This window comes from Gorilla gorilla, chromosome 3 (genome assembly GCF_029281585.2).
Source record: "Gorilla gorilla gorilla isolate KB3781 chromosome 3, NHGRI_mGorGor1-v2.1_pri, whole genome shotgun sequence".
In the NCBI taxonomy this organism is placed as follows: Eukaryota; Metazoa; Chordata; class Mammalia; order Primates; family Hominidae; genus Gorilla; species Gorilla gorilla.
The window spans coordinates 48,096,323-48,121,420 of NC_073227.2; the positions used below are offsets into that span (position 1 = coordinate 48,096,323).

General features: G+C 43.0%; 1 protein-coding gene and 2 pseudogenes across 5 annotated transcripts in view; all 3 read left to right on the forward strand.

Moving 5' to 3' along the window:
- N4BP2 (NEDD4 binding protein 2) overlaps window positions 1-25,098 on the forward strand; it is a 103,619-nt gene that overhangs the window by 18,635 nt on the left and 59,886 nt on the right. The window contains exons 1-2 of one of the 5 annotated variants that reach the window (XM_055384813.2): window positions 18,843-18,911; window positions 24,051-24,393. The exons of 2 other annotated variants lie outside the window; for them this stretch is intronic. In XM_055384813.2, the coding sequence (XP_055240788.2) occupies window positions 24,165-24,393 (229 nt within the window). In that variant the 5' untranslated portion in view covers window positions 18,843-18,911; window positions 24,051-24,164. Of the gene's footprint in view, window positions 1-18,842; window positions 18,912-24,050; window positions 24,394-25,098 lie in introns of those variants that run through there. 2 more of the 5 variants (XM_063705233.1, XM_063705234.1) reach the window with 2 other exon arrangements.
- On the forward strand, window positions 5,063-5,161 carry LOC115934392 (uncharacterized; annotated as a pseudogene).
- Window positions 10,125-10,243, forward strand: LOC115934472 (uncharacterized; annotated as a pseudogene).

Sequence of the window (25,098 nt, forward strand, 5' to 3'; positions counted from 1 at the left end):
TTTCGCGGTATAAGACATGTTGACTGAGGAAGCATAAAGAACTGAATTGTGGTGTTAGTTTTTCTATTTAATGAGTGTTTTCATTTCTCTGCTTCTTAAAGGCCAGTCTTGGCTGGGCATGGTGCCTCACGCCTGTAATCCCAGCACTTTGGGAGGCTGTGGCAGGAAGATCACTTGAGGCCAGGAGTTTGAGACCAGCCTGGCTAACATGGCAAAACTCCGTCTCCACTAAAAATACAAAAATTAGTGGGACATGTTGGCATGCACCTATAATCCCAGCTACTTGGGAGGCTGAGACAAGAGAATTGCTTGAGCCTGGGAGGCAGAGGCTGCAGTGAGCTGAGCTCTTGCCACTGCACTCCAGCCTGGGCGACAGAGTGAGACTCTGTAAAGAAAAAAAAAAAGTAAATAAATAAAAAATAGGCCAATCTTGCTTCTTCATATTTTACATATTGTTAGCCATCCATAAATATTTGTGCACCTGTTTTATGTGTGGTACTATGCATAGTACCATTTTGGCGTATATATCATGATCCATGTTCTCAAGAAACATTGTTAGTTGTAGATATAAACACGTATAGATGGAAATTAATAAGTCAGTAATACCGACTGACTCTAAATTAAGCAAGACTAGTACTGCAATAAGTAGTTAAGGATTATAGACAGTGTTGATGTATTATACAGAAATACACTTGGAATTAAAGGTATATATTTTTCAGCAACTGGCTTTAACGTTTAACAACATGTCTCAGAGGTCTATCCAGTTTTTACACAGCTTTTCTTTTATTTATTTATTTTTTTGAGATGGAGTCTCACTCTGTCGCCTAGGCTGGAGTGCAGTGGCGCGATCTTAGCTCACTGCAACCTCTGCCTCCCAGTTAAAGTGATTCTTCTGCCTCAGCCTCCTCAGTAGCTGGGACTACAGGTGCATGCCACCATGCCTGGCTAATTTTTGTAGTTTTAGTAGAGATGGGGTTTCACCATATTGGCCAGGCTGGTCTGGAACTCCCGACCTTATGATTCGCCTGCCTTGGCCTCCCAAAGTGCTGGGGTTACAGGCATGAGCCACTGTGCCAGGCCTACACATCTTATTTCTATATTCCACCAACTTTTTTTTATTACTGCATAGTATTCCAAAGGATGAGTTCTGCCATAATTTATACTGTTTTCCTAAGTGTTTAGGATGTTGTAATAGATAGATACATATTTCTTTTCTTGTTTGTTTGTTTGAGACAGGGTTTTGCTTTGTTGCCCAGGCTGGAGTGCAGTGCTTTGATTACTGCCTACTGCAGCCTTGGCCTCTCAGGCCCAAACAATCCTCCTACCTCAGTCTCCTGAGCAGCTGGGACTACAGGCATGTACCACCAGGCCTAGCTAATTTTAAATTTTTCACAGAGATGTGTTCTCCCTATGTTGCCCGGGCTTGTATTGAACTCCTGCACTTAAGCAATCCTCCTCCTTTGGCTTCCCAAAGTGCTGGAATTAGAGGTGTGAGCCATCATGCCTGCCCCTGATAGATATATTTAAAGATGATTGGTTACTTTAATTTGGTTACATTTTCTTTTTTTTTTTTTTAATTTATTTTTTATTTTTTATTGATCATTCTTGGGTGTTTCTCGCAGAGGGGGATTTGGCAGGGTTACAGGACAATAGTGGAGGGAAGGTCAGCAGATAAACAAGTGAACAAAGGTCTCTGGTTTTCCTAGGCAGAGGACCCTGCGGCCTTCCGCAGTGTTTGTGTCCCTGGGTACTTGAGATTAGGGAGTGGTGATGGCTCTTAACGAGCATGCTGCCTTCAAGCATCTGTTTAACAAAGCACATCTTGCACCGCCCTTAATCCATTCAACCCTGAGTGGATACAGCACATGTTTCAGAGAGCACAGGGTTGGGGGTAGGGTCACAGATCAACAGGATCCCAAGGCAGAAGAATTTTTTCTTAGTACAGAACAAAATGAAAAGTCTCCCATGTCTACCTCTTTCTCCACAGACACGGCAACCATCCGATTTCTCAATCTTTTCCCCACCTTTCCCCCCTTTCCATTCCACAAAACCGCCATTGTCATCATGACCCGTTCTCAATGAGCTGTTGGGTACACCTCCAAGACGGGGTGGTGGCCGGGCAGAGGGGCTCCTCACTTCCCAGTAGGGGCGGCCGGGCAGAGGTGCCCCTCACCTCCCGGACGGGGCGGCTGGCCGGGCAGGGGGCTGACCCCCCCCACCTCCCTCCTGGACGGGGCGGCTGGCCGGGCGGGGGGCTGGCCCCCCCACCTCCCTCCCGGACGGGGCGGCTGGCTGGGCGGGGGGCTGACCCCCCCACCTCCCTCCCGGACGAGGTGGCTGCCGGGTGGAGATGCTCCTCACTTCCCAGACGGGGTGGCTGCTGGGCGGAGGGGCTCCTCACTTCTCTGGCGGGGCGGCTGCTGGGCGGAGGGGCTCCTCACTTCTCAGATGGGGCGGTTGCCAGGCAGAGGGTCTCCTCACTTCTCAGACGGGGCGGCCGGGCAGAGACGCTCCTCACATCCCGGACGGGGCGGCAGGGCAGAGGTGCTCCCCACATCTCAGACGATGGGCGGCAGGGCAGAGGTGCTCCCCACATCTCAGACGATGGGCGGCCGGGCAGAGACGCTCCTCACTTCCCAGATGTGATGGCGGCCGGGAAGAGGCGCTCCTTGTTTCCTAGATGGGATAGCGGCCGGGCAGAGACACTCCTCACTTTCCAGACTGGGCAGCCAGGCAGAGGGGCTCCTCATATCCCGGACGATGGGCGGCCAGGCGGAGACGCTCCTCACTTCCCAGACGGGGCGGCAGCCGGGCAGAGGGGCTCCTCATATCCCGGACGATGGGCGGCCAGGCGGAGACGCTCCTCACTTCCCAGACGGGGCGGCAGCCGGGCAGAGGCTGCAGTCTCGGCACTTTGGGAGGCCAAGGCAGGCGGCTGGGAGGTGGTTGTAGCGGGCCGAGATCACGCCACTGCACTCCAGCCTGGGCACCATTGAGCACTGAGTTAACGAGACTCTGTCTGCAATCCCGGCACCTCGGGAGGCCGAGGCTGGCAGATCACTCGCGGTTAGGAGCTGGAGACCAGCCCGGCCAACACAGCGAAACCCCGTCTCCACCAAAAAAATACGAAAACCAGTCAGGCGGGGCGGCGCGCGCCTGCAATCGCAGGCACTCGGCAGGCTGAGGCAGGAGAATCAGGCAGGGAGGTTGCAGTGAGCTGAGATGGCAGCAGTACCGTCCAGCTTCGGCTCGGCATCAGAGGGAGACCGTGGGGAGAGGGAGAGGGAGAGGGAGACCGTGGGGAGAGGGAGAGGGAGAGGGAGAGGGAGAGGGGCGGTTACATTTTCTATAAAAAGTATTTTTTGGCCAGGTGTGGTGGCTCCTGCCTGTAATCCCAGTACTTAGAGACACTGAGGCAGGAGGATCACTTGAGGTCAAGAGTTCGAGGCCAGCCTGGCCATCATGGTGAAACTCTGTCTCTACTAAAAGTACAAAAATTAGCTAGGCGTGGTGTTGCACACCTGTGGTCCCAGCTACTTGGGAGGCTGAGGCAGGAAAATCACTTGAACCTGGGAGGTGGAGGTAGCATTGAGCTCAGATCCTGTCACTGCACTCTAGCTTAGGTGACAGAGGGAGACTTTGTATCAAAAAAAACCCAAAAATATCTTTTTTTTTTTTTTTTGAGACTGAGTCTTGCTCTGTCACCCAGGCTGGGCGCAGTGGCACCATCTCGGCTCACTGCAAGCTCCGCCTCCTGGGTTCATGCCATTCTCCTGCCTCAGCCTCCCGAGTAGCTGGGACTACAGGCTCCCGCCACCACGCCTGGCTAATTTTTTGTATTTTTAGTAGAGACAGGGTTTCACCATGTTAGCCAGGATGGTCTCAATCTCCTGACCTTGTGGTCCACCCGCCTTGGGCTCCCAAAGTGCTGGGATTACAGGTGTGAGCCACCACGCCCAGCCCAAAAATATCTTTTTTAGTGACATACTTTTGGTATGTCATGAGATTTTAGCATCTACCTTTTTCTTATCACAGTAGTATTTTGAAATCATCTTGTAGGTAACTTAATCCTTGGGAAAGACATTGATGATACTGGTTTTTGGTAGCTTCTCTTTCTGAGGAAGTTGTTTGCTGATCGTGTTTGGGAACATGCTATGTTTGGGTCCTGTAACTTCCCTATATATTACATATAGAGAGATTTTTTTTTGTTTGTTTCTTTTTTGATGGTCTTAAGGAGCTAAATATTTGGTTCTTAGTGTCAGTTTTCTTAGGCCTATTATTCCTGGTTGGTCGATATTGAATATTATGTAGAATATGTGTGTGTGTGTGTGTGTGTGTGTGTGTATTTTTGTTTTTGTTTTTGAGAGAGTCTTGCTCTGTTGCCCATGCTGGAGTGCAGTGGCGTAATCTCAGCTCACTGCAACCTCTGCCTCCTGGGTTCAAGCAGTTCTCCTGAGTAGTTGGGACTACAGGTGTGTACCACCATGCCTGGCTGTTTTTTGTATTTTTAGTGGAGACAGGGTTTTACCATGTTGCCCAGGCTGGTCTTGAACTCCCAACCTCAATGATCTGCCTGCCTCGGCCTCCCAAAGTGCTGGGATTACAGGCGTGAACCACTGTGTCTGGCCAGAATATCTTTTTTTTTTTTTTGAGACTGAGTCTCGCTCTGTCACCCAGGCTAGAGTGCAGTGGCGCGATCTTGGCTCACTGCAACCTCTGCCTCCCGGATTCAAGCGATTCTCCTGCCTCAGCCATCTGAGTAGCTGGAATTACAGGCACCGGCCACCACACTCGACTAATTTTTGTATTTTTAGTAGAGGTGGGGTTTCACTATGTTGACCAGGCTAGTCTTGAACTTCTGACCTCAAGTGATCCATCCACTTCAGCCTCCCAAAGTGCTAGGATTATAGGCGTGAGCCACCGCACTCAGCCAGAATATCTTTTTTGATTGTTATAGAGATCTGTTATTTTCTGGATATTGTTCCACCGAGGTAAAATATTCAAACTTAATTGTCCTTGTCATATACTACATATAAAAGATTTATTTATAAAATGATATGGAGTGCAGCACATTTCCTAAAATTGGAATGATACAGAGAAGATGAGCATGGCCTCTGTGCAAGGATGTGACACGCAGATTCGTGAAGTGTTCCATATTTTTAGCTTCAGTATAAAAACTGTACAGATATTTGTATAGCTGATAAGGTTCTTTTTAGAGAAAATACTTAAAAAAATGCAGCTTGTACCTTTTTGAATTGGATTTTAAAGCTTCTGATGTTGAATATTTCTAAATATGTGTGTGTGTGTGTGTGTGTGTATTTATTATTATTATTTTTTGAGACAGTCTTGTGTTGCCCAGGCTGGAATGCAGTGGCAGGATTTCAGCCTCCTGGTTTCAAGAGATTCTCATGCTTCAGTGTCCTGAGTAGCCGGGACTACAGTCATGTGCCACCATGGCCGGCTACTTTTTGTATCTTTAGTAGAGACAGGGTTTCACCATGTTGGCCAGGCAGGTCTTGAACTCCTGGTCTAGGTGATGCACCTGCCTCGGCCACCCAAAGTGCTGGGATTACAGATGTGAGCCACCGTGTCTAGCCCAATATTCCTAAATATTTAATGGTTTTTTTAAGTTTCTTGACTTGTGTATGGTGGCATAGCAAACTTGGAATTAATATCCTTTTTTTTTTTTTACTTTTTTTCTTTGAGTCAGGGTCTCGCTTTATCGCCCAGGCTGGAGTACAGTGGCATGCTTATGGCTCAACTGCAGCCTTGACTTCCTTGGCTCAACTGATCCTCTCACCTTAGCTTCCCAAGTAGCTGGGACTACAGGTGTGCACCATTACGCCCAGCTAATTGTTTTGTATTTTTTTGTTGAGACAGGTTTTATAATGTTTCCCTGGCTGGTCTTGGACTCCTGGGGTCAAGCAGTTCGCCCACTGTGGCCTCCCAAAGTGCTGGGATTACAGGGATAAGCCACCTACACTTGGCCTCAGAATTAGTATCAATAGCAATGTTTGGGATTTTTAGGATACTGCATTTTGTTTTTTTAAGAAAATCTGTAATAAAATTGTGTATCTTGAAAAATGATATGGTGCTTTTTAATTTTTATTTTCATTTTTTTAGTTGTTTAGAGTGGAGTCTCACTCTGTTGCCCAGGCTGGAATGCAGTGGCGCGATCTCAAGCGATTCTCCAACCTCAGCCTCCTGAATATTTGGGATTACAAGTGTGCACCACCACACTTGGCTAATTTTTGTATTTTTGGTAGAGATGGGGTTTTACCGTGTTGGCCAGGCTGGTCTTGAACTCCTGACCTCAAGTGATCCTCCTGCCTCAGCATCCCAAAGTGCTGGGATTATAGGCATAAGCCACTGTGCCTGGCCTGATAATGGTGCTTTTTTTGTATTGATGATGTGGTTTTCAGTGGGAAGGTTTTGTATTTTTTGTTTATTTATTTATTTAGAGAGAGGCTCTTGCTGTGTTGCCCAGGATGGTCTTGAATTCCTGAGCTCAAATGATCCTCCTGCCTCGGCCTCCCAAAATGCTGGGATTACAGGTGTGAGCCACTGTGCCCACCCTGGATGGTTTTTTTTTTTTTTTTTGAAGTGTTTATTGGTATATCTACTTTAATGGCAGTATTTTTTTTTTCAGTGTAGGAAAACCACAGGCAAATAATGTCAGTATTGACCATTGCCATAACACTATTAGAGATCATGTTTGTTCATTCTATTACTATTTGTAGATTTCATGTTAACCCTGAATTTTAAAAAACTGCTTAAGTGAACATATGTCCTTATTAAAAGAAAAACAAAAAATTAAAATTAGCTGAGTGACATGTGCCTATAGCCCTTGCTGCTTGGGAGGTTGAGGCAGGAGGATTGCTTAAGCATGAGCAGTTGAGGCTGTGGTGAGCTGAGATCATGCCACTGCAGCTCAGCCTGGGTGACAGAGGGAGACTGTCTCAAAAACAAAAACAAAAATCTAGAGTTGATAAGACCTCTGCTTACCATGTTGGAATATTATGATGATAATCAGTGAGCAAGTATTGATTAGATTTTACATCAGGTTAAAATTATATAATAGAGGTAGAAGAATTTGAAAAATGCATATATTCATGGTATTGTTAATAATTATTTGTTTTGAGGATGGGAGAGGGGAATATATTTGTTTTTACATTGTTCATTTGAGCCAGTCCATTCACATTTCTCCATAATATATCAAACTTCACTTATGCATTCTTATTTTCTATATCCTTTTCAAATACAATCTCTGTTTAGGTCAGGTATGTATATGAAGATGCTATACAAGGTTATTTAAACTAATGTATTAATAAGGAGGCTGTCATGAAAAAAGGAAGATACGTGAGATTAGATGATAAAATAGTTAAACCTGAGCATCACTTACAGTAGAATATGTGGGATTGAGATAAACTGCATTTATAAGTAGAACAGGTGATTGGGAGATAGTGTGAGCTGTGTATATATATAATTTTTTTTTTTGAGGTGGAGTCTTGCTCTTTTGCCAGGCTGGAGTGCAGTGGCGCCATCTCAGTCACTGCAACCACCGTCTTCTAGGTTCAAGCAATTCCCCTGCCTCTGTCTGGGACTACAGGCACGTGCCACCACGCCCAGCTAATTTTTTGTATTTTAGTAGAGACAGGGTTTCACCATGTTGGCCAGGCTGGTCTCGATCTCCTGATCTAGTGACCTGCCTGCCTCGGCCTCCCAAAGTGCTGGGATTACAGGCGTGAAGCACCGTGCCTGGCCTATATATGTTTTTATACATCAGAATTTTCTCATTTATTTATTTATTTGTTGAGATGGAATCTCGCCAGGCTGGAGTGCAGTGGCGTGATCTTGGCTCACTGCAAGCTCCACCTCCCGGGTTCACGCCATTCTACTGCCTCAGCCTCCCACGTAGCTGGGACTACAGGCGCCTGCCACCACGCCTGGCTAATTTTTTTTTTTTTTGTATTATTAGTAGAGATGGGGTTTCACTGTTTTAGCCAGGATGGTCTCGATCTCCTGATCTCGTGATCCGCCCACCTCAGCCTCCCAAAGTGCTGGGATTACAGGCATGAGCCACTGCGCCTGGCAAGAGTTTTCTTTAATATGCTAAACATTATTTGGACACTAAAACTGCCTATATGTTTAGATCTTTTTACATACAAATAGACACAGTGAAAAAAAGGGAATGGAAGGGATATATACCTTGCAAACTGGAGGAAGTACAGAGGGAAGTCCATGATTCACCTTTAATTTATAATAATGATTTTTTCCTGATTATGGAAAAAATGCATTTATTACGGATTATGTGGAAAATGCGAAAGTAGCATATAAAAATATATTTTAAAAATCACCTATGATTCTATTATCCAGAGATTTCTTTTCCAGTCTAATTTAATTCAGTCCCTTTTGTGTGTCTGGGTAGATTATATTTAGTTGAGTGTCTTGCTTTCATTTCTAACATTCTCTTTTAGAAAACTACAGTGAAGGCCGGGCGAGGTGGCTCACACCTGAAATCCCAGCACTTTGGGAGGCCGAGGTGGGCGGATTACCTGAGGTCAGGAGTTCAAGACCAATCTGACCAACATAGTAAAACCCTGTCTCTACTAAATATACAAAAATTAGCGGGGCGTGGTGCCGCATGCCTGTAATCCCAGCTACTAGGGAGGCTGAGGCAGGAGGATTGCTTGAACGCGGGAGCTGGAGGTCGTAGTGAGCCGAGATTGTGCCATTGCACTCCAGCCTGGGTGACAGTGTGAGACTGTCTCAAAAATAAAAAACAAAAACAAAAAACTGCAGTTAAATATTATCCAAATCAGGCTGGGCACAGTGGCTCATGCCTTTATCCCAGCATTTTGGGAGGCTGAGATGGGTGGATTACCTGAGGTCAGGAGTTTGAGATCAGCCTGGCCAATGTGGTGAAACCCCATCGCTACTAAAAAATACAAAAATAAGGTTGGGTGCTGTGGCTCACGCCTGTAATCCCAGCACTTTGAGAGGCCAAGGTGGGTGGATCACCTGAGATCAGGAGTTTGAGACCAGCCTGACCAACATGGAGAAACCCCATCTCTACTAAAAATACAAAATTAGCCGGGTGTGGTGGCACATGCCTGTAATCCCAGCTATTCAGGAGGCTGAGACAGGAGACTCGCTTGAATCTGGGAGGCAGAGGTTGCAGTGAGCCAAGGTTGCACCATTGCACTCTAGCTTGGGCAACAAGAGCGAAACTCCATCTCAAAAAAAATAACAAAATAAATTGGGTGTGGTAGCGAGCGCCTGTAGTCCCAGCAAACTGGGAGGCTAAGGCAGGGGAATTGCTTGAACCCAAGAGGTGGAGGCTGCAGTGAGCCGAGATGGCGCCACTGCACTCCAGCCTGGGCGACAGAGCGAGACCCTGTCTCAAAAAAAAAAAAAAAAAAAAAATTATTCAAAACATAGTCTTTTTAAATGGCTGTCTAAATTTCCATTATATCAATCTAAAGAGGTGTTGTATTCAATATTCTAACAATCCTGGATTCAGCTTAATAATAGAAACAACCCAATTTACAAATAGGCAAAAGAATCCAAACAGACATTTATTCAAAAAAGTATATAAATGCCAATAAGAACATGTAAAGATGGTCAACAACATTTGTCCTTAGGAAAATGCAAATCAAAACCACAGCTAGATACCACTAGGATTATGTGGAAGAGTTAGTTCCTTGAGCCCAGGACTTCGAGACCAGCGTGTGCAAGAGTGAGACTCTGTCTCCAAAATAAAAAACAACCAAAAAGCCTAACCAAACAAACCAACCCAACACCTCCTGGTGCTTGCCACAGGCTGTATTCTTTTTTTTTTTTTTTTTTTTTTTTGAGACAGAGTCTTGCTTTGTCCCCCAGGCTGGAGTGCAGTGGCTCAATCTCGGCTCATTGCAAGCTCTGCCGCCCGGGTTCACGCCATTCTCCTGCCTCAGCCTCCCGAGTAGCTGGGACTACAGGCACCCGCCAGCACACCCGGCTAATTTTTTGTATTTTTAGTAGAGACGGGGTTTCACCGTTTAAGCCAGGATGGTCTCGATCTCCTGACCTCGTGATCTGCCTGCCTCAGCCTCCCAAAGTGCTGGGATTACAGGTGTGAGCCACAGCACCCGGCCGGGCTGTATTCTTACACTGACTGTATAGAAAGAGGAGATAGAGTAAACCTACCCCGTATACTTCAGCCCACGCCCTGTGCCTGTTCTGTATTATGAAGCGGGGTTGGGGGGCAGTGCGGACATAGAAAAAGGAAAAAACAAAAGGAAAAAAAGAAAAACAAACCCAAAACAAAACAATGGACGGTAACAGTGTTGGTGAGGATTAGAGAAATCAGAGCCCTCACACATTGCTGGTGGAAGCTGAAATTGGTGCAGCTGCTTTGGAAAACCGTTTGGCAGTTCCTCAAAAGGTTAAACATAGAGTTACCATATGAACTAGCAATTCCACTCTTAGATATATACTTAAGAGATATGAAAACATGTCCACAGCAAACTCTTATACAAATGTTCATAGCAACATTATTCACCATAGCCAAAAAGTAGAAACAACCCAAATGTCCATCACTTGATGCATATGTACATAAAATGTGTTATATCCGTACCACGCAATATTTTCTAGCAGTATCGGTGAAGTACCAATACAGGCTACAACATGGATGAACCTGGAAAACATGCCAAGCGAAAGGAGCCAGTCACAAAAGGCCATGTTTTAGATTATAGAATTCTCTTCATATAAATGCCTAGAATAGGTAAACCTATAGAGACAAAAGTAGATTCGTGGTTGCCAGGGGATAGGAGAGGGAGGAATGGGAATGGTTACTAATGGGTGGTGGGGTTTCTTCTTGAGTTAATAGAAATGTTCTGGAATTAGTGGTGATAGTTGTACAACTCTGAATATACTGGAAACCACTGAATTGTACACTTTTGAAATGGTGAATTTTATGGTTTACATATTATATTTTAATAAAGCTGGTATAAATAGAAATTTGGGAGCTCCCACACTTAAAACCAATCCACGACGCTACCTTTGATACAGATGGTAGTGGTGAAGGTGATGACTTTAAATGCATTTTGGATTTATTATTCCTTCATTCATTCAGACGGGGTCTCACTCTGTCACCCAGGCTGGAGTGCAGTGGTGTGATCTCTGCTCACTGCAACCTCCCCCTCCTGGGTTCTCCTGCCTCAGCCTCCTGAGTAGCTGGGATTACAGGCATGCGCCACCACTCCCAACTAATTTTTGAACTTTTAGTAGAGACGGGGTTTCGGCATGTTGCCCAGGCTGGTCTTGAACCCCTGACCTCAGGTAATCCACCTGCCTTGGCCTCTCAAAGTACTGGGATTACAGGCGTGAGCCACCGCACCCAGCTTATTTTGAATTTACAACTGGCAGGATTTGCTGAATGATGAGGTGTGAGGGAAAGAATAGGCAAAAATGACTTAGTTTTTGGCTTCAACAAGTAGAAATTGCCATTAGCTGAGATTGCAATTACTATAGATAGGGCAGGGTGGCAGAGGAGAATCAGGTCACTTTTAGATATGCCTGGTTTGAGATTTTTTTTTTTTTCCTCCGAGATGGAGTCTTGGTCTTTTGTCTAGACTGGAGTGCAGTGGCACGATCTCAGCTCACTGCAACCTCTGTCTCCCAGGTTTAAGCAATCCTCCTGGCTCAGCCTGGCAAGTAGCTGGGATTACAGGCATGCACCTCCACGCCCAGCCAAATTTTGTATATATATATATATATATATATATATATTTTTTTTTTTTTTTTTTTTTTTTTTTTTTTGAGGCAGAGTTTCTCTCTGTTGCTAGGCTGGAGTGCAGTGGCATGATCTTGGCTCACTGCATCCTCCGCCTCCTGGGTTCAAGCGATTCTCCTGCCTCAGCCTCCTGAGTAGCTGGGCCACCATGCCTGGCTAATTTTGTATTTTTGGTAGAGACGGGGTTTCTCCATATTGGTCAGGCTCATCTTGAACTCCCGACCTCAGGTGATCTGCCCACCTTGGCCTCCCAAAGTGCTGGGATTACAGGTGTGAGCCACAGCGCCCGGCATTTTTTTTTTTTTTTTTTGAGATGGAGTCTCGCTGTGTCGCCCAGGCTGGAATGCAGTGGTGTGATTTCAGCTCACTGCCACCTCCGCCTCCTAGGTTCAAGCGATTCTCCTGCCTCAGCCTCCCGAGTAGCTGGGATTACAGGTGCCCACTACCACGCCCAGCTAATTTTTATATTTTTAATAGAGACGGGGCTTCACTGCGTTGGCCAGGCTGGTCTCGAACTTCTGACCTTGTGATCCACTTGCCTTGGCCTCCCAAAGTGCTGGGATTACAAGCGTGAGCTACCACACCCGGCGAATTTATATTTTTAGTAGAGATGGGGTTTGGCCATGTTGACCAGGCTGGTCTTGACCTCAGGCAATCTGCCCGCCTCAGCCTCCCAAAGTGCTGGGATTACAGGCCTGAGTCACTGCGCCCAGCCTGAGATGTTTTTTAGATACACAAAGTAGAGATGTTCAGTGAATAGTTTGATGTGGGTCTAGAGTCAGAGAAGAGTTGCTGGCTGAAGATGTAAATTTGTTAGCATGTTGATAGGATTTATTTTTTATTCTTTTTCTTAAGAGATGGGGTCTCACTGTCACTGAGGCTGGAGTGCAGTGGCACAATCATAGCTCAGTGCAGCCTCCAACTCCTGGAGTCAAGTGATCCTCCTGCCTAAGCTTCCAGAGTTGCTGGAATTACAGGCACGCCACCATGCCTGGCTAATTTTTAAATTTTTTGTAGAGGGAAAAGAGGGAAAAGAACAGGCCCTAGGACTGAGCTCTGGAACACTGTATTGTTTCCAAGTTGAGAGATGTGAAAATCTCGAGAGTGGCAGTGTCCTCGGGAGAAGAAAGCCAGTTCTTGGGGGAGAGATTGATCAGCTGTTTAAGTGCTGTTGATAGGTCTAGAAAGACAAGAACTGAGAACTGATCATTTGATTTAATTTTATTTTCTAGTTGTTGGTATAAAGAAATATAATCTAGCTAAGTGTGCTGCTCACACCTGTAATCCCAGCACTTTGGGAGGCTGAGGCAGGAGGAATATTTGAGGCCAGGAGTTTTTTTTTTGTTTTTTGTTTTTTTTTTTGAGACGGAGTTTTGCTTTTGTCACCCAGGCCGGAGTGCAATGGCTTGATCTCAGCTCATTGCAACCTCTCTGCCTGCTGGATTCAAGCGATCCTCCTGCCTCAGCTCCTGAGTAGCTGGGATTACAGGCCTGCCAACATGCCCGGCTAATTTTTTTTTTTTTTTGCTAGTTTTTGTATTTTTAGTAGAGACAGGGTTTCACCATGTTGTCCAGGTCTGGTCTCGAATGCCAGACCAACCTGGATTACAGGTGTGAACCATCGTGCCTGGACAAGTCCAGGAGTTTGAGACCAGCCTGGACAACATTGCAAGACACTGTCTCTACAAAAATAAGAAAAAAAATTTAAAAATTATTTATTTATTTTTTTGTTTTTGAGACGAAGTCTTACCCTGTCACCCAGGCTGGAGTGCAGTGGCATGATCTTGGCTCACTGCAACCTCCGCCTCCTGGCTTCAATTGATTCTCCTGCCTCAGCCTCCCAAGTACCTGGGATTACAGGTGTGCGCCACCATGCCCAGCTAATTTTTGTATTTGTAGTAGAGATGAGGTTTCACCGTGTTGGTCAGGCTGGTTTCGAATGCCTGACCTCAAGTAATCCACCCGCCTTGGCCTCCCAAAGTGCAATTGCAGGCATAAGCCACTGGGCCTGACCAAATAAAAAAAATTTAAAAAGAAGAACATAAGAAAAAGACTTATGGAAAGTATATTTCTTAATTTTCAAGAAATTTGGATTCTAATTATATATATTATATATATTTTAAAAATTTATTTATTTATACTTTTGAGACAACGTTTTGCTTTGTTGCTCATGCTGGAATGTAGTGGTGCGATCAGAGCTCACTGTAGCCTTGACCTCCTGGGCTGAAGTGATCCTCCCATCTCAGCCTCCTGAGTAGCTGGGACCACAGGTGAACGGCACCATGCCTGACTAAGTTTTTAAAAGATTTTTTGTAGAGATGGGGGTCTCACTATGGTGCCCAGGCTGGTTTCGAACTCCTGGACTCAGGTGATCCTCCCACCTCAGCCTCCTAAAGTGCTGGCATTATAGGTGTAAGCCATCGTGCCTGCTGTAATTACATTTTTTGCTACTGATTTCTAGTATAATTCCATGTGCACTTGAAAGTAAATTGTGTTTTGTGGCTATTGGGTTCAATGTTCTATAGATATGGAGTCAAGTTATATTTATTGCACAGATCAAATCTTCTGTGTTCTTACTGTTTCACCCCTTCCTCCTTACCTCTTTCTTTCTTCCTCTTATGTTTCTTTCCTTTTCCCCTTCCCCTCCTTAAAAAAAATTTTTTTTTTAAGTAGGGGAAGCTTCTTGTGTTAATGGTTACAGAGAGGGGAGTTTCATTTGAATTTTACATACTTTTTTCAAAATTAAAAAATTAGGTTTTTTTGAGGCTAAGTCTCACTCTGTCACCTAGGCTGGAGAGCAGTGGCTTGATCTTGGCTCACTGCAACCTCTACCTCCTGGATTCAAACAATTTTTGTTTCTCAGCCTCTGGAGTAGCTGAGATTACAGGCATGTGCCACCACACCCAGCTAATTTTTTGTATTTTTGGTAGAGACTGGGTTTTGCCATGTTGCGTAGGCTGGTCTTGAACTCTGGCCTCAAATGATCTGCCCACCTTGGCCTCCCAAAGTTTTGGGATTACAGGCATGAGCCACCTTCCCCCACTCCACGTGCACCCCCCCCCCCCCCCCCCAAAAAAGGAATGTTGTGTAAGTGGAATAATTCAATATAGCCTTTTAGGACTGGCTTTTTTTTAGATTTTTTTACTTTTTGAGACAGAGTGTCTCTCTGTTGCCCAGGCTGAATGGCTCGATCTCGGCTTACTGCAACCTCTGTCTCCTGGGTTCTAAGTGATTCTCCTGCCTCAGCCTCTCAAGTAGCTGGGATTACAGGCATGCGCCACAATGCCCAGCTAATTTTTGTATTTTTAGTAGAGGCAGGGTTTTGCCACGTTGGCCAGGCTGGTCTCACTATGCTGCCCAGGATGGTCTCAAACTCCTGACCTCAGGTGATCCGCCTGCCTTGGCCTCCCAAAGTGCTGGGATTACAGACGGGAGCCACCACGCCCGGCTAAGACTGGCTTTTACTGAGCATAATACTCTGGAATTTCATCCAGGTTGTTGTATGCATCAGTAATATGTTTTTATTGCTGACTAGTATTTCATGGAATGGATGTACCATAATTTGTTTAACCATTTATCTACTGGAGGACATGAGTTGTTTCCAGTTTTTGGTTATTATGAATAAAGCTGCTGTAAACATTTGTTTACAGGTTTTTAGATGAATATAATTTTTCAGTCCTGATAAATGCCCAGAAGTGCAATTGCTGAGTTGTATGGTAGTTGTATATTTAGTTTAAGAAACTGCAGAATATTTTTCAGAGTGACTGTACCATTTTACATTCCCATCAGCAACTATAAGTGATGTTGTTTCTTTGAAGTCTTGCCATCATTTGGTGTTGTACCTGTTTTTTATTTTAGTCAATTTGATAGGTAAGTAATATCTCATTATAGTTTTTTTTTTTTTTTTTTGCAATGGGATTTCGCTCTTGTTGCCTGGGCTGGAGGGCAATATTGTGTTCTCCGCTCACTGCAGCCTCCGCCTCCCGGGTTCAAGTGATTCTCCTGCCTCAGCCTCCCGAGTAGCTGGGATTACAGGCATGCACCACTACGCCTGGCTAATTTTGTATTTTTACTAGAAACGGAGTTTCTCCTTGTTGGTCAGTCCGGTCTTGAATGCCTGACCTCAGGTGATCTGCCCACCTTGGCCTCCCAAAATGCTGGGATTACAGGCATGAGCCACCGCGCCTGACCTCATTAGAGTTTTAATTCGCACTTACTTAATGGTTAGTGATGTTGAACATCTTTTTATGTACTTATTTGCCACCTGTATCTCCTCTTTCGTGTAGTGTTTTTTCTCCTTTTTTGCTGATTTTCTAATTGTTTGGTTTTTATTTTTTGTTTTTTTTGTGTGTGTTTTTTTGAAACGGGGTCTCTGTCTGTCACCTAGGCTGGAGTGCAATGGCATGATCATAGCTCACTGCAGGCTCAACCTCCCAGCTGCAAACGATCCTTCCACCTTAGGCTCCTGAGTAACTGGGATTACAGGCACGTGCCACCACGCCTGGCTGATTTTTTTCTATTTTTTCATAGAGACAGGGTCTCACTATTTTGTCTAGGCTGGTATTGAACTCCTGGGCTTAAGGGATTCCCCCCCTCTTCAGCCCCTGTGGGGCTCCCAAAGTGCTAGGTTTACAGGCATGAGCCACCATGCCTGGCATACTGTTGAGTTTTGATAGGTTGTTAATAGATTTTAGATATTAGTCCTTATCCTGAATGTGGTATGTAAGTATTTTCTCATAGTCTGTAGCTTGTCTTTTCATCCTTTTAGCCAGGTCTTTCATCAAACAAAAGTTTTGATTTGATGAACTATAATTTATCAGTTTTGCCTTTTTTTTTTTTTTTTGAGTCATAGTCTTGCTCTGTCACCCAGGCTGGAGTGCACTAGTGCCATCTTGGCTCACTACAGCCTCTGCCTCCTGGGTTCAAACCATTCTCTTGCCTCAGCCTCCCAAGTAGCTGGGATTACAGGCACATGCCACCACACCTGGCCAATTTTTGTATTTTTAGTAGAGACGGGGTTTTGCCATGTTGGCCAGGCTGGTCTTGAACTTTTGAGCTCAAGTGATCTGCGTGCCTCAGCCTCCCAAAGTGCTGGGATTACAGGCATGAGCCACTGCACCCAGCCACGATCAGTTTTTCCTTTTATGGCCCATGCCATGTTTTTGCCTAGCCTTAGCTTCTGAAGATTTTCTCTCTCTCTTTTTTTTAGTTCCCACAAGGAGAGATTTTCCCCTTTTTTCCTGAAAATTTTATAGCTTTATGTCTTAAACATTTAAATCTGTGGTCCATTGTGAGTTAATATTTCTGTAAATATTTCTGTAAATTTCCAAGAATACTAAAGGGTAAGCATGAGACTTAGGTCAAGGTTTATTTTTTACTGATTGATGTCCACTTGTTCCAGTATCATTTGTTGAAAAGGTGGTCTTTTCTCTATTGAATTGCTTTTGCACCATAGTCAAAAATCAGTCAGGCATACTTATGTTGCTAGGTTTTCTCTCTTGTTCCCAGATCTATAATCTGTTATCAGGTCTGTATTTCTGTCCCTCCACTGATGCTACATAGTTTTGATTAGTGTAGCCATACAGAAACCCTTGAAATCAGGTTGACGATTCCTCCTGCTTTGTTCTTTTTCAAAGCTATTTTACCTATTTTAGTTCCTTTGTCTTATCAATTTTAGAATAATTTTATCTATATCTATAAAAAAATCTTGCTTGGGTTCTGGTAGGCATTTTCTTAAACGTGTATATCAATTTGGGGAAGAACTGACATATTTACTGTGTTGTCTTCCTGTCTTTGAACATTTCTTTCACAGTTTTCAGCATATTAAGTTTTGTACTTGTTTTCTTAGATTTATACCTATGTACTGAAATATAGGAAGTCCTCACATAACATCATCAATAGGTTCTCGGAAACTGTGATTTTAAGTGAAACCACATGTATCAGGTCCTTGAACAACATACTTTCGTTCAACGTCATTCTGTTATAATGTTGATGAGGAAAAAAATTGGTTACGTATTGTCTTGCTTAAAGTTGTAGTTTACAGCCAGGCGTGGTGAGTCATGCCTGTAATCCCAGTACTTCGGGAGGCTGAGGCAGGCCGATCACCTGAGGTCAGGAGTTCGAGACCAGCCTGGTCAACATGGTGAAACCCCATCTCTACTAAAAATACAAAAATTAGCTGGGTGTGGTGGCATGTGCCTGTAAACCCAGCTACTCAGGAGGCTGAGGCAGGAGAATTGCTTGAACCCAGGAGGTGGAGGTTGCAGTGAGCCAAGATCACGCCATTGCACTCCAACCTGGGTGACAGAGCGAGACTCAGTCTCAAAAAAAAAAGTTGTAGTTTATAAGATCCTATTGAGGTTAATAAGTGAGGACTTAGTGTATTTCTCCGTTTTTTTTTTTTTTGCAATTGTGAAGGGTACTGTTTCTTTAATTTCAGTGTCCATGTGTTTTTTGCTAGTATGTATAAATACAGTTTCTTTTATATGTTTATCTTGTATCTTGCACCCTTGTTAAACTCACTTTCTTGTTGGAGATTTTATAGATTACTTGGGATTTTCTATAATACATAGATAACCATGTTATCTGCAAATAGGGACACTTTTATTTCTTCTTCCCTAATCTGTATGCGTTTTATTTTCTTTTTTTCTCTTATTTCATGAGCTAGAACTTCCAGCATTATTTTGAATAAAATTGGTGAGAGTAGATATCTTGCCTTTTTCCTAATGTTAGGAGGAAAGCGTTTAGTATTTCATTACAAATACAATGTCAGCTGTAGGTTTTTGTAGGTGCTTTTATCAGGTTGAGAATATTTTTGTTCCTATTTTTCTGGTAGTTACCATGAATGGTGTTGAATTTTGTCATTATTTTCTGCATTGATTGATACGATTCTTTCACCCATTAAAATGGTGGATTATACTAATTTTTGAATATGGAACTAGCCTTGCCTTCCTGGAATAAACCCCATTTCATTATAGTTTACAATCCTTTTTTTTTTTTTTTTTTTTTTGAGACAGGGTCTTACTGTTACCCAGGCTGGAGCATAGTGGTGTGATCATGGCTCACTGAAGCCTCGACCACCTGGGCCTAAGTGATCCTTTCACCTCACCCTGCCCACCGATACCTGGGAGCACAGGTATGTACCACCATGCTTGGCTAATTTTAAATTTTTCTGTAGAGTTGAGATCTCACTGTGTTGCCCAGGCTGGTCCTGAACTCCTGGGCTCAAGCGATCCTTCCAACTCAGCCTCCTAAAGTTCCGGGACTATAAGTGTGAACTACTATGCCCCGCCAAAATTCAACAATATATAAAAACAATTATATCCACTGCACTCCAGCCTGGGTGATAGAGCAAGACCTTGTGTCAAAAATAATAATAAAAAAAATATATATATATATTGCTGAATTTTATTTGCTAGTATTTTGTTAAGGATTTTTGTGTCTGTAGTCATGAGGAGTATTGGTCTGTAGTTTTTTTGTACTGGCTTTGTCTGCTTTTGGTATCAGGATAATACTAGCATCATAAAATGGATTGGAAGTGTTTTCTTATTTTCTGGAAGAGATTATGTAGGATTAGTATTATTTTTTCCTAAAAATTTTTGTTAGAATTTTCCATTGAAGCTATTTGGCCCTGGAATTTTTTTTTTTTGAGTTTTAAAATTATGAATTAAATTTCTTTATAAATTATAGTGATTTTATCTATGTCTTATTGGATGAGTTTTGATATTTTGTGGTTTTTGAGACATTGGTCCATTTCATATAAATTGTCAAACTTTTGTGTGTTCATAGTTTACTTTATTAGCCGTTTGATATCTGCAAGGTCTGTAGTAATATCCCTTTTTCATTCCTGATGTTGGTAATTTCTGTCTTCTTTTTTCTTTGTCAGTCTTGCTAGTCTTTCAGTTTTATAGATCATTTTGGTAAACCAGCAATTTATTTCATTGAATTTTCTCATTATTTTCTGTTTCCAATATTTGTTATCTGCTATTTATTATTTCCTTTTTTTTTTTTTTGAGACAGAGTCTTGCTCTGTTGCCCAGGCTGGAGTGCAGTGACACAATCTCAGCTCACTGCAGCCTCCACCTACTGGGTTCAAACGATTCTCTTGTCTCAGCCTCCCAAGTAGCTGGGACTACTGGCGTGCACCACCATGCCCAGCTAATTTTTGTATTTTTAGTAGAGACGGGGTTTCACCATATTGGGCAGACTGGTCTCGAACTCCTGACCTCAGGTGATCCACCCACCTCAGCCTCCCAAAGTGCTGGGATTACAGGCATGAGCCACCATGCCTGGCCCCGGCCTACTCTTTATTATTTTCTTCTTTCTGCTGGGTTTGAGTTTATTTGCCCTTCGTTTTCTGGGTTCTTATGGTGGGGGCTTAGATTATTCACTTGAGACTTCTTTTCTAATGTATGCATTTAGTGCTATAGATTTTCCTGTAATCACTGCTTTAGCCATGTTCTACAATTTTTTTTTTGAGACAGAGTCTTGCCCTGTCACCCAGACTGGAGTGCAGTGGCTCGATCTTAGCTCACTGCAACCTTTGCTTCCCGGGTTGAAGTGATTCTCCTGCTTCAGCCTCCTGAGTAGCTGGGATTATAGGTGTGTGCCACCTTGCATGGCTAATTTTTGTATTTGTATTATTTATTTATTTATTATTATTTATTTATTTATTTACTTTTGGAGACAGAGTTTTGCTCTTGTCGCCCAGGCTGGAGTGCAATGGCACTATCTTGGCTCACTGTAACCTCTGCTTCCTGGGTTCAAACGATTCTCCTGCTTCTGTTTCTTCAGTGCGCGTGCCAGCGCTCCTTGCTAATTTTTGTATTAGTAGAGACGGGGTTTCACCATGTTGGCCAGGCTGGTCTTGAACTCCTGACCTCAGGCGATCCACCCACCTCGGCCTCCCAAAGTGCTGCAATTACAGGTGTGAGCCACCGTGCCCAGATAATTTTTGTACTTTTAGTAGAGATGGGGTTTTACCATATTGCCCAGGATGGTCTTGATCTCCTGAGCTCAGAGTGGTCTGCCCACCTCAGCCTCCCAGGGTGCTGGGATTACAATCCAGGTAGGCGTGAGCCACCACACCTGGCCTACAAATTTTGATATGGTATATTTTCATTGGCATTCAATTTATTATATTCTAAAAATTTTTTCGAGACTTCGTCATTGACCCATGGATTATTTAGATGTATATTGCTTGGAAATTTTTATGTTACTGATTTCTAGTTTGATTCCATTGTGGTTGGAAAACATACCTGTGTGATATCAATTGTTTTAAATTTGTTGTGATTTGGTTTTAGCTTAGGATATGATCTATCTTGGTATGTGTTCTGTTAATACTTGAAAAGAGTGTGTATTTTGCTGTTGTTGGGTGGAGTGTTCTGTAAGTGTTGATTAGATCCTTAATTATTGGTGTTCTTAAGTTCTATATATTTGCTGATTTACTGTCTAGTTTATTCTGTCTGTTGTTGATAGAGTGGTGTTGAAGTGTCCAACTATAATTGTGAATTTGTCTACTTCTCCTTTCAGTTTTAGCTTCACTTATTTTGTAGCTCTTTTTAGTGCATATACATTTAGGGTTGCTATATCTTTTTTATTTATATTTATTTATTTATTTATTTTTGAGATGGAGTTTCGCTCTTGTTGCCCAGGCTGGAGTGCAATGGTGTGATCTCAGCTCAATGCAACCTCTGCCTCATGGGTTCAAGCAATTCTGCCTTAGCCTCTCGAGTAGCTGGGATTACTGGCTAATTTTGTATTTTTAGCGGAGATGGGGTTTCTCCATGTTGGTCAGGCTGGTCTCAAACTCCTGACTTTAGGTGATCTGCCCGCCTCGACCTCCCAAAGCGCTGGGATTACAGGCGTGAGCCACCGCGAGTGCAGTGGCGTGATCTTGGCTCACTGCACCTCTGTCTCCTGGGTTCAAGCGATTCTCCTGCCTTAGCCTCTCAAGTAGCTGGGACAACAGGTTAGTTCTTTTTGTATTTTTAGTAGAGACAGAGTTTTGCCATTTTGGCCAGGTTGGTCTCAAACTCCTCACCTTAAGTGATCCTCCTGCCCATTGTCCAACGTGCTGGGATTACAGTCGCGAGCCCCTGAGTCTGGCCAGGGTTACTATATCTTCTTTTTTTTTTTTTTTTTTTTTTTTTTTTTGAGATGGAGTTTTGCTCTTGTTGTCCAGGCTGGAGTGTAATGGCGCTATCTTGGCTCACTGCAACCTCTGCCTCCCGGGTTCAAGCAATTCTGCTTCAGCCTCCTGAGTAGCTGGGATTACAGGCCCATGCCACCACGCCTGGCTAATTTTTGTATTTTAGTAGAGACAGAGTTTCACCATGTTGGCCAGGCCGGTCTCATCCTGACCTCAGGTGATCCACCCACCTTGGCCTCCCAAAGTGCTGGGATTACAGGCGTGAGCCATAACACCCAGCCCACTATATCTTTTTGATGGCCTGATCCTTTATCATTACACAGTGCCTTTCTTTGTCTGTGATAATTTTCTTTGCTCTGAATTCTGCTTATGTCTGATATTAATATATAAATGTACTTTTATTTAATTGTAATTAATTTAAATTTAAATAGGAACATATGGCTGGTGGCTGCCATATTGACAATGCAGTTCTGGAAGGTGGAGAGAGCTATGATACAAATTTAATTAAAAGGTAAATTTTATAACACAATAGAAGATGATAAGGGCAATGGATAGTTAGCAGGAAAGGGGAGATTGGGGCAGAGGGAGCAGGGTATATGATTTTCAGTTGGATAATCAATAGAGAAATCATTGAATGTGACACTTGAACAAAAATTTGAAGGAGTACAGGAGTTAGCTGTGCAGATATCTTGAGGAAGAGTATATCAAGGGCTAGCAGAGAGATACGTCATTGTAAGAACTTTAGTTTTTTCTCTGAGTGATATGGAGAACATATAGGGGTTTAGATCAGACCCTTTTTACATCGTATAAAGCTCATTCTGGCTGGTATATTGAAAATAGACTATAGGGGGACAAAGTTGCAAACAGGGAGAACAGGTAGGAGGTTGGAATATGAGTGAAAGATGACAGGTGTCAGACCCAATGATTAGAGCAGATTTTGGGAAATATATTAGACATTTAGTTTTGGATATGTTAAGTTTGAAATGTTTATTAGATATATTCAAGCAGAGAAAACAAGTAGACTGCCTGTAGTTCTATTCCAGGTATGAGTCCCTGCCCTTGTGGAGCTTACAATTTAATGGAATATGGGTGGTAAATACAATACGTATGTAAAACATATGCTATGTAAGAAAACAATAAGTCCTATGGAGAAAATTCAAGTAGGAAAGTGGGATAAATGGTGTTGGGGCTCTGAGGTCCTGAGAAGGTAACATTTGAATAATGATAAGAAGGTGATAAGGAGATACTTGGAGAAAAGTGGTTCAGTAGAGGGAACCAAGGTGTAAAGGTTCCCAGGGGAGAACATTGCTGGTGTGTTTGAAGAAGAGCGAGGAGACCTAAGTGTGGCTAAGGGAAAGGACAGTACAGAGGTAACCAGTGTCCAGGTTATGGGCCATTTTAAGGGCTCTGGCTTTTGTTCTGAGTTAGGGAGCTAGTGGATAGTTTAGTAGAAGAAAGGCATGATCCAACATGTGGTTTAATTGAGTCACGCTGGCTTTGGTGCTAAATAGACTGAAGCGGCAAGGGTGGAAACCAAGAGATAGGAGACTTATAGTAATTCAGGCAAGAGGCTGTGGTAGCTAAGTCTAGGGTGGTGGCAGTGAGGAATGATAGTATTCTGGATATGTTTTGAGAGTCGCACTGACAAAATTGGCTTACCAGTTGGATGTGGGATGAGAGGAGTCAAGGATTATTCCAAGATTTTGGCCCAAGTCATTGGAAGGATATAGCTGCGCTGAGATGGGAAAGACTGGGAAAAGCAGATTTGAAGGGGGTGATGAGCTGTTTTGGACATGTTAAATTTATAATGCCTATTGGACATCTGAGTATAGGTGTTCAGTACGCGTTCTAATTATATTTATGAAGACTTTCATGTTTTTAAAAATGAAAAAATGTATTGAAATAGTGTATTCATTGTTCTGAAATACATATTGTTAACATCTTAATTTTTAACATGTTCAATCCTGGCAAAACCTGCATATTTTGAAGAGAGAGAAATTGACTACTTTTTAGCTCTGCTGTTAGAGTTGGTGGTACTTTCTTAGAGCTAAATAAAGATGTCATTCCGATTTTGGAAATGGAAATATATATAGTCTGAGTGTTTTTAATTGCTTTCTATTTTAGGTCTTTTTACTGCTGGATTGTGCAAGATATTTAACCCTATTTTGTTTGAATTATGACTTAAATATCAAACATCTTAACTAAGAAAAGGGAAACATTTTAGTTTTGGAAGTCAGAATGCCAAGGAGAAGGAAAAATCTTGGGGGAAATCCTTTTCGGAAGACTGCAAACCCTAAGGAAGTTGTCGTATCCAGTGTTGCTAGTCGTGAGGAGCCAACCACTACTCTACCTTCCATGGGTGAGACAAAAGTTGATCAGGAAGAACTCTTCACCAGTATCTCAGAGATATTTTCTGATCTGGATCCTGATGTAGTGTATTTGATGCTTTCTGAATGTGATTTCAAAGGTGAGAAAAAGTTTAGTTTGAACCCTGTCCGTCTTATAAGAAGACTTTGTGTACTATGCCATGATTAATAGTAATATAGAAAAATGTCTTGTTTCTATTTTATTCATCATTTATTAATCATCTGCTGTTGGCAAGTTACTAAGGTTGGTATTTGAGTTGGTATTTGGGATATGAAGAATAAAACATATTTTCTGCTCTTGAGAAATGTGCAGTTCTAGGTGTAAGGTATTTGTATAGATAGCATATTCTATCTCTTTCATCTTCACTCTAGAACAGACTGGCACTATTGACACTTTAGGCTACATAATCCTTTATTTTGAGTGGCTCTCCTATGCATTGTAGGTTTAGCAGCATCCCTGGCCTGTACACACTAGATGCCAATAGCTCCTTACCACCCAGTTGTGACAATAAAAAATGTCTCCATGTATTGTCATTTGTCCCCTGGGAGGCAAAATTGTACCTGGTTGAGAACCACTCTCCTAGAATGTAAGCTCCATAAAGACAGAGTTTTTAAAAACTTTGTTTTACTCCTGTATCTTCAGCCCGTAACATAGCAACTGACTCATAATAGGAGCTAAGTAAATATCTATTAAGCAACTAGGTAATTATAATTATGCAAATAAGAGCTGATTAAGAGTTGAGGCTAGCAGAATAGTATAATTTCAAAACATTGACTTTGGAGTCAAGAAACGTGGGTTGGATTTC